Source organism: Nothoprocta perdicaria, unplaced genomic scaffold (assembly GCF_003342845.1).
Source record: "Nothoprocta perdicaria isolate Ctin4 unplaced genomic scaffold, notPer1 scaffold_251, whole genome shotgun sequence".
NCBI lineage: Eukaryota > Metazoa > Chordata > Aves > Tinamiformes > Tinamidae > Nothoprocta > Nothoprocta perdicaria.
Window position 1 is genome coordinate 917002 of NW_020455479.1, and position 9283 is coordinate 926284.

General features: G+C 44.0%; 1 protein-coding gene across 2 annotated transcripts in view; it reads left to right on the plus strand.

The window, feature by feature from the left end:
* Positions 1-6922, plus strand: part of FADS1 (fatty acid desaturase 1) — a 9820-nt gene extending 2898 nt beyond the window's left edge. For both annotated transcript variants that reach the window (XM_026040205.1, XM_026040204.1), the window contains exons 4-12: positions 203-304; positions 466-594; positions 1673-1733; positions 1843-1919; positions 3056-3153; positions 3423-3519; positions 3886-3965; positions 4337-4462; positions 5094-6922. In XM_026040205.1, the coding sequence (XP_025895990.1) occupies positions 203-304; positions 466-594; positions 1673-1733; positions 1843-1919; positions 3056-3153; positions 3423-3519; positions 3886-3965; positions 4337-4462; positions 5094-5145 (822 nt within the window). In that variant the 3' untranslated portion in view covers positions 5146-6922. The remainder of the gene's footprint in view (positions 1-202; positions 305-465; positions 595-1672; positions 1734-1842; positions 1920-3055; positions 3154-3422; positions 3520-3885; positions 3966-4336; positions 4463-5093) is intronic.
* Positions 6923-9283: the final 2361 nt, after the last annotated feature.

The following is a 9283-nucleotide window of genomic DNA, read 5'->3' on the forward strand; positions in this document are numbered from 1 at the left end:
CCCCCCCCCCCCTCTCCATGAAGACAACCAATGCAGACTACCAGTCATTAGACTGAGTCTGGACATTCGTATGGCCTGGTTATGGTTCTTTGCAGTGGGCACTGGTAGTGGAAATAGTTCTGTGCAACAGCAGAATGTGCTGTTGCTCGCTGGGGGTGTGTGGTGGGGATATGTTATGTTATATTATTTTTTTCCCTTCCAGGCCCAGGCTGGCTGGCTCCAGCATGACTTTGGACACCTCTCCGTCTTCAGGAGCTCCAGATGGAACCACTGGGTCCACAAGTTTGTGATTGGCCACCTGAAGGTGAGTGTTAAGCCTGGAGTGTGGCTGCCAGAGACCCGCGAGGGAGACTTTGCAGCCCCAAATCATCTCATCAGGAGAAGGAAGGGAAAGCAGTGGAGCTGCTAGGGAGGGAGGACTAAGGGCTTGAGGCCCAACTCCTTTTGGTCACCGTGTTTTCGCAGGGAGCACCAGCCAGCTGGTGGAACCACCTCCATTTTCAGCACCACGCCAAGCCCAACTGCTTCCGGAAGGACCCCGATATTAACATGCACCCCCTGTTCTTTGCCTTGGGAAAAACACTTTCKGTGGAGGTGAGTCCTGGAGGAGTCTGGAGATGTTACAGGTTGAGGATTAAAATTCAGAGAAATGGGAGACTTGTGACCAACATAAGTCATATGGTTATCGCTGGTTAGCGAGTTGCCTCGGTATTTCAGGAATTTTTCCAGAGAGTGCTGCTTGGCYTTAGTGCCCTTTGCAAAAACAGAAGAAACAGGATCCTGATGTGTCACCAGCTTCCATATGTTGTGACAGGTTTTTGTTTTGCTTTGTGTTTTCTTGCCCTCATAAGATCTTGCCGTGGATTGAAATTTTTCAAATTTATTCTCAAGGTTAAAAAAAAATCCTAAAACAAACAGAGCAAATAACATTTCTTTCTGTAAAGCTAGAATTGCACCTAGAGAGTGTCCTTTATATTGTAACAAACACTGCTTAAGTTGACCTCCTGTTTCATAGAATGCTATTGTACCTTTCACTAGCTCCTGATATTCCTTAGTAATACTTCTGAGGTTCTCACATTCTTAAATTTTTCATTGAACATTTTTGCTGTTTGAAAATAAGATTTATCACAGTTAGATGTTCATACAGCTCTGAGAAGAGGCTTGCAGTTGGATGAGGATACGATTGCAAGTTGTTCTCTTTAGCTCTGAGATCAGCTTGAGTAATTGCAGTGTTGGGTAATTGGGGGGTAAGAGCAAGAGCTATATGGAAATCTTACATTTACTGATTCAAACAAGCTATTTCAGTGGTAGCAGTCTCTGAGTGGGTGTCAGACCGGGTCCCATCTGGGGATAAGTAAAAGATAAGAATCATTTTGTTGGAAGAAGGAAGAACTTAAGCTTCCCACTGCCATGCAGGTCCAGGTAGAAGGAGCTTGCTGGATTAGAATGACCTATGTGTAAAATAATTYGATAAGATTTATATTAAATTTGCAGTCTAAATATTTCAGGTGACTAAAAATGAAATGAAATAAAAATGAAAAAAAAGAATTACAATTTCTGACAGGTGGCATAGAAGGAATAAGTATTCCTTTCTGTGACAGAGTAGGTAGGAGTGTATGAGTGGGTCTTCTTATCTCTCCTTGAGAGCTGAGTAGCTYGCTTCTTTTTACAGCTTGGTGTAAAGAAGAAGAAATTCATGCCCTACAACCACCAGCACAAGTACTTCTTCATTAGTAAGTAACCTACCCTTGTGCAGTCCTGTGCATCTGCTCTGCCCTCTCCTCCTGTGTTTCATCTCACTTCAGCAATAAACGTCTCTGCAATCTCTTTGTTCCCCTCCAGTCGGTCCCCCAGCTCTGCTGCCTCTCTACTTCCAATGGTACATATTCTACTTTGTGGTGCAAAGGAAGCAGTGGGCGGTAAGTGAGCTCCCTTTTGACAATGAGGTCTTCTTATAGATTTGTGTCTGTGCAGGAAATGGAGCAGTATTGGGAGAAACTCAGAGATTCGTAGCCGATCACTGCTTCTCTTCCTGCCAAGGAGGGAGGGAGTGTAATCTGGGAAATATTATTTGCTGTGGGAGATTAGATACCTTCTAACTCAGCACCTCTCCGAAAAAAAAAGATGCATTCATACTGGTAACAAAAGGTGTTACCTTTTGTTTTGCCCAAGATCAGGGTGGTAAGACTATGTGAGTATCTGGAAGTTTTCCTTCTTTTGTAGAGGTGATGCAAAATTTGTGCTTCTTGTAACACCAAAATCTGGTTTAAGGTGGAAGGGACACCCTGGCCACGCTTTTTTTTTTTTTTTTTTTTTTTTAACAAAAAATGGAAAAAACTATGGTCATGGGAAAATGCAAAAGGTAAAAATCAGGGCTATTTGGAGCAGGATTCAATGATGGGATTAAAAGATCCCGTTTTTCGTAGTCCTCCATTCCTGTGTTAAGTAGATTCTCATGATCCAGTTCCTTGCAAGAATCTACTGTTGCCCATAGCAAAGGTCTTGCCCTATCTACCTGCCAGGGGAGAGCCCCCTATCTCATTGCCCCTTTATGCTCTTGGGCCTCTTTTTGTAGCTGAAGTCCAAACTCTGCAGCAGTTCCATGGAGCAAGGGGAAACACAGTGACTTCCAGAGATGTTAGGGAGAGAGTTTGCTTGGGGAAAATACAGAACCATCATCATGGGGAAAATGAGAGACCACAGGAAACATGAAGAAGAGCAAAGAGGACGAGATGGAGATAAATTAGAGCACTTTATCCCATTCACCAGCTCGGTTTCTGTTTTCTGCACTGCTTTTCTTCTCTTTAGATAAAATCAGACAAAACGTGGTACTTCAGAGATGTSCTCTCTTGTGTTTGGCCTAAGTTGGGCTCTTAAGACATGAGAACTCAAATGCACAGGGATGGGCAAAGATTGCATGTGATGGGGAGGAAAATTACCAAAAAATGATACTATGGGGGTTGTTTTTAAAGGGAATCCACATAGAGAGGACAGKGAATTGGGGAGCCACTAATTCTTCTTTTTGATTGAGTCTTATCTGTTCCCTACATTATAGGACCTGGCCTGGATGCTGACCTTCTACATCCGATTCTTTCTCACCTACTTGCCCTTACTGGGGGTGAAAGGTCTCCTGGGGCTTTTTCTGTTAGTCAGGTATCATTCAAATTATAATTCCCCCGATTCCTCTGCCTATTTTTCTTTGATCCTTCACGCCAACTCTTCCGCAGCATTCCGGTTATCTTTCCCATCTGTTCCCTGTTCTTCTGTACCATTATACCTTATGGCAAAAGAGAGACTGTCTCTGTCAGGGAGATTCCTGGTGGCTGTTTTGTCAAGTGACAACTAACTTGAGTGTTTTGTACTGACTTGTTACGGAAGAGGTGCAAGGTCACTGATGGTTTTGTGTGTGTTTGTATGCACAGGTTCATTGAGAGTAACTGGTTTGTCTGGGTAACACAAATGAACCACATCCCGATGCACATCGATTACGATAAGAATGTGGACTGGTTCTCTACTCAGGTAAGACACTTCTCTTTCAAAAAAGCTGTGACTCTGAGTGGGATGAATTGTAGATCTGGGTACACAGTGCCCAAGACAGCCGATCACAGAAATGATGGGAACTGAGAGAGGAAAATTGAGTCTCTGTGAAATGACTGAGAGCAAAGAGAGCAGGTGCAGGAGTGTTACCCTAATGATCATTTAATTGCAGCATGGCCTTCTTGTATTGACTGCATCCTGTAACTCTTGGAGTTGCTGTATTCAGTCAGAAGGCAGGTGATAATAAGGAGCTGGTGCATGTTTACCATCATCTCCAACAAGTGCAAAGGAAGGTGTGTTCCTAGGACAACACTTACAAGTTATTTGTTTTGTTTTATTTTCCCTCAGCTCCAGGCAACCTGTAATGTTCATCACTCCTTATTCAATGATTGGTTTAGTGGACACCTGAACTTCCAGATTGAACACCAGTGAGTTGAAGCATGGGATCAGGAAATAAAGGGAATTTCGAGGAGGGCTAGTTACTCTAGGGCTGAAGATCCTACAAAGTCTCCATTTCTCTATCAGCTAGTACAAGGACAGAAGAAAATAGGGGTAAACTGTGCCCTTTGTATGGGAATGGAGTGGGAAATCCAAGTGAGGGACTAAGTGAGTGGCATGCCATGGGTCTGAGTTATGCAGCCTCCTGGTTGCACTTGTGTTGAGGCCGTGAGAATGGGACCACTGCACAGCTCGGATGGCTGTAGTCACCAGCGGAGGGTGAGACACTTGAAGGCTTTGGGCAAAGAGGATGGGCAGGAATTATGTGGGGTAGTAACTGCACCTCATTCTTTTCCCACAGCCTCTTCCCCACGATGCCTCGACACAACTACTGGAAGGTGGCTCCTCTGGTGAAATCCCTGTGTGCCAAACATGGCATCGAGTACCAGTGCAAGCCCTTGCTCACCGCCTTTGCAGACATTGTGCAGTAAGTGTCAATGYACAGCGCTCCCCAGGTGCAGGGCTGTCCGTGTTAGAGTGAACAAGCAATGGGCTTTGGAAGGGGAGAGGCGGCCAGTTGGGTTCACGGATCTGTGAAGGGCTGTAGACAGTGTAGGTGACCATGGAAATGAGTTGGGAAACTGGTTGGCCATAGCACTGGTTTCAGTAACAGCAGGCAGAAGGTGTCAGAAGTGGTGGGGAACTCCTTCTCATCCGCTCTGTCCATGGGATATTAGGTTGGATACCTTTCTGTCTGAGTAATTTCTAAGGAAAAAGGTGTTTTAATGGAAAAAGGCTTCAACTTCCAGTTCCTTTTTTTTTTTCCTTCCTTCTCTCACCTCCCACATTCATTTCTTATTCTTTGGAAAGTCCTGTGCTCCTGCTTGAGCTGTGTGCATTAGCCTTCCAATCTGCTTTGTGCAGGCCCAGGGAATCGTTCCTCCTTTGCCTTTCCAAGGGGCTCTAGTCTGAATCACCTGGTGAGAGAGGGTCTCCTTAGCTCAGTCCAAAGAGAGTTCTGTGGGGCTGCATTCCCTAGAATTTAATTTCCTTCTCATGCCGAATCTCTCATTATCTTGTTTCTAAGGAAATACACTTCTCTCTTTGTGTCCTGGCAGCTCTCTGAAAGATTCGGGGGAACTCTGGCTTGATGCTTATCTCCATAAATAAAAAAGAGTGGATCCCAGCAGAGCAATTCCCCACCCTCGTTGCCTCCTGTGGTCATCACCGTGAAGATACCTCACAGAGGAGAGAGCTGGCTAAGCCGGAGGTGGGGAGATGCCCCAGCTTAATTCCAGTGATGAATGTAATTAATTAGGCTCTTTTTTTTTTTATTGTATTTTATATTTTAAGATGTGTTCTTCTCGTGCTTCTTTCATTCCTCTTCTCTGCTGCTGGGTTACATGGAAAAAGTAGAATTGGAGGAGGCTTCACCAAGCAGGAAGCGGCTTTGGGACAGGAAACAGCTACCTTTCTGTCTGCTGATATTTCCTTTCCTGAGCTTATAGGGGATCATCTCCCACCTAATAGGTTTTTGTGAGATGGCTGCCACTATGAATCTACTAAGAGAGCTGGGATCAGAGAACAGAGGAGTTTTTGAGATGGGGAGACAGTAAGAAAAAATTGGGTAGATGCTACATTTTCAAATATTTGTATGCAATTAAATGGTGATAGAAATGCCCAAAGCGAGAGGGAGGAGGGAACATGAGAGCCTAAATGTATGCCTGTGGGTGTGGGGGAAGCGATGCAGGCAACAGTTCTGTAGAATTAAGAATTCTGTTCTGTAGAATTAAGTGTGAGAAGAAGAGACCAAACTAGAGGAGATCCTAGCTGAGATAGAGACATGGGAAAATGTAGGTTCCTCCCTCTGCAGGTAAGTGGATGGGGTGCCCTGGCGGGCCATGCTCTGTGGGAATGCCCATGCCCTGCTCATCCCTTTGACGGCGAAGGCCTTGGGGCTTCTTGCAGGTTTCTAGTTTCTCCCGGGTTTCTAGTTTCTCCTGGAGCTTCTGCAGGCAGTTGCCACAGCTTCATGCTTCTGAGAGCTGTTGAACCCATTACTCATAGTCAGAAGAGACAGAAACATGGGAAGTTTTTACTTGGGATCCCTGTGTGGCTACTGAGGAAGCAAAAGGGTAGTCAAATAGTCACTCTGTGGCYACCTGAAGCTTAATTCTTTTTGAATCTCTGTATTAATGAATGGTTTGTTAAGTGGAGAGGACTTCTGGGCCACGGAGGTGTTCCTATCCGAGCTGAGGGCAARTTTAGTGCAGTTGTTGGTGTTAGGGTTTAGGGAACTTTTAAAATGAATTTAATCCAATGAATTTAATCCTTCAGCCACAAGCCAGTGGGCTGCATTCCCATAGGCACGCATCAGCCCGTACATTGCTGGTCATCCTCTGCAGGAGGATGTGCCTTCAAAACACACCCCAAGAGGGCATATACTGCGTGCGCTGTTAGAGCATTAGCCTTACTGGATTTCTTTGTGGCTTACCATTTGCTACACCAATGTTACAGATGCCAAACAGGACATAGTGCTTGGTATAACACCAATGAAGGCGGCTCCATCAGCTATATATCTTTAAGCTTTTAACTTTTTTAACTGTGTTCTGGGGCCAGTTCCGTTTTCTACTGTCTTGTGTAGATAAACTAAGTGTCTTTCCATCTATTCTGTGCTCTTTTCTTTACCCTGTAACTAACGGTGTTCAGTCAGTTTGCATTACACAGTGTGCATGATTCCTTGACTGAAGTAATGGGCTAGCTGGGTTTTTGTTCAGTGTCTACAAGGAGGTTGGCTTAGGAGGGAATGGAAGACTTCCCAGGCCAAGACTGTTGTTAAGTGTGGAATGAAATTTTAGTGGAAATAATAAAATTACCATTAAATCATGGGTACTTGTTCTTAAAGGAAATCAGTACTAGTTACTTTTTTGGTCCCCTTTTTCTAGCTCTGTTTCTTTTCCCTCTCATTAGAACTACTGATGGAGGAAAGTCTCATAATAAAATTCCTTACTTTAGCAATTATTGCTGTCATCAGAGTAAAATATGTCTGTGCACGAGTCAGCACTCTCTAAAAATCTTTGTTTGATCATGGAGTATTGACCCTAAGCCACAAGGGGACAAAAGTCTTGCCTGACAAAAGTCTTGCCTGACAAAAGTCTTGCCTGACAAAAGTCTTGCCTGACAAAAGTCAGGACATCTCAACTCCTGTAGCAAAAGAAATGGACACATGGGGAGCTGCCACGCTGAAGGCAAGGAAGACTTCAAAAATCCTCCGTCGGGATTAAGGTATGAAGTGTTTTGCTATTGATAACCATCTCCCTAACTCAAGTTTTACAAATGTGAATTTTATCTGTTGGCACTTGGTATGTCCTTCGTAGCAAGAGGAGCTGGAGCACTTCCATGGCGTGCTTGTGCTGTGGTTGCTAGGCTTGTGAGTAAAGATGACTCCTGCTCTTCCCTGGCTGAAACACGAGCATGCAAGCAGATCTGCTTCAACAGACAAGAAGGATGTCTGTCTCGAGACAAGTTAGTGATCATCTCTGATGAAAGAGGCAACTGAACTTGGGTTTTTTTGAGCACTGGGTACCGAGTGCTGTAGTCTCAGAGATACTTTATAAAGAAGTGAAGGAACTTCCAATGTCTTTTGAAGAAGGCAACTCGACTTTGGTCGCTTTGAAGCTTACTTTCMAATGCTTTCCAGATGTACTGGGTAATGAGGTAAGTAGAAAACCTACTTGTAGGTCAAGAGGGCTGCAGGTATTCAATGATGTTCAAGTGCTTGGTGTTGCCCAGTGAGAGGCTTTGAATGTCCAGAAGCAAAACATAAATCATTTCGGTGTTTAATTTTGAAAATTTAGATGCCTTAGGGTTCAAGCTACCTCCAGGACTAGGATTATCCAGGAGACAATGGTTATGAGGATAGCAATGTGTCCAAGATCTGTTTTAGTGCCTGAGGCTTTGGAGGCTCTTGTTGTGTCTTCTCTAACACATTTTTAAAAAAGAAACGTCCACGATGCTTTCTGCAACACCACAACCTCCTAAGTTTACCATATAGTAGAAGCCCTGRAGCTTCACAGTTGAGCACCAGAACATATGTTAGGAAATAGCCACAGGATGGCAGCAAGGTGTCAGCACGGGAGAAGGACAGCGCACTGAGAACTGTGAAACAGGAGTATTGAAAGTCTCCAGTCTTATTATTTCACCCTTCTGCTCATTTAAAGGCAACATGAATGAACAGGTAAACATGAAATTAATGCATAACTCAAGGCAATTTTTGGCTCTCATAGGTGACAGCCATATCCCCATCTTGCCCTCTTTGTAAGTAGGACTGTGTTAAAATATCCTTCCCCATCAGTGGCTTGGAGGGCTTTTCCTTGTTTAGTCCAAACCTGTGCTACGGAACAAAAATGATTAGAAAGTTATGCTGAATATCCAGTCCAGACTTAACAAGGTTCAGTGACCAGCCTGGCTAGTTAGTAGCATTTTTCCATGATGGAGRAGCTGGAATTCACTGCCAGGATGAAGTGATTTGGAAGATACGGCCTGTTCATCAACCAGAGGTGAGACATAGCAGTGGAAATCAGTCTTGGAGAACGTTGCTCCTAGCCCAGAAGAGAACTAAAAGTGATGTGCTGTGACAACTGGCACAGCAAAATGCTTTTCCTCTTCCTCTCATCCACCGTTTGGACATGTTAGGAATAATCTGGATTTACAATACTTGCAAACCCACCTGTATGTGTTTCCTTCCTTTGTCCTGAGGAGGGCAACTGTGGTGTTTAAGGAACTCCTCCACCATCCCTGGAGGAARAAAGAAGAAAGGAAGGGCAATGATACGCCTGTGCATTGCAAATGGATGCAACTGGGCCTCTCAGGGATGGGATGATTTGTTGCTTCCTGGGATAAGATGCCTTATAGGGAATATAAAGAGATTTCTTAGCAGGTCAGGTGTACGTTAGCAATCAGCAACGCTGATTATGGGTGGGGGAAAAAAAAAGAGGAAGATTTCCTTGGTATGAGTATAACATTCGTATATTGAAATGGTCCCTGTGAGATTTATGTCTGCTAAAGAGATTGATATTAAGGGTTAAAAAAATGTGAGGAATTTCTCCAAAGAACATTTTGTAACAGCAGAAAAAAAATGCACCGAGGAGTGTTTRTGTGGGTATTTTTTTCCAGGCCTTTGGTCTGGATCTATAGATAGCATTAACTTAAAGTGTTCTTGCTCTCTCCAGCTAGAAAGTCTGACTTATCCATATCAAGGCTACATAGACACCCCATCTTTGGTCACAAGGACTATAGCTTGTCTTTT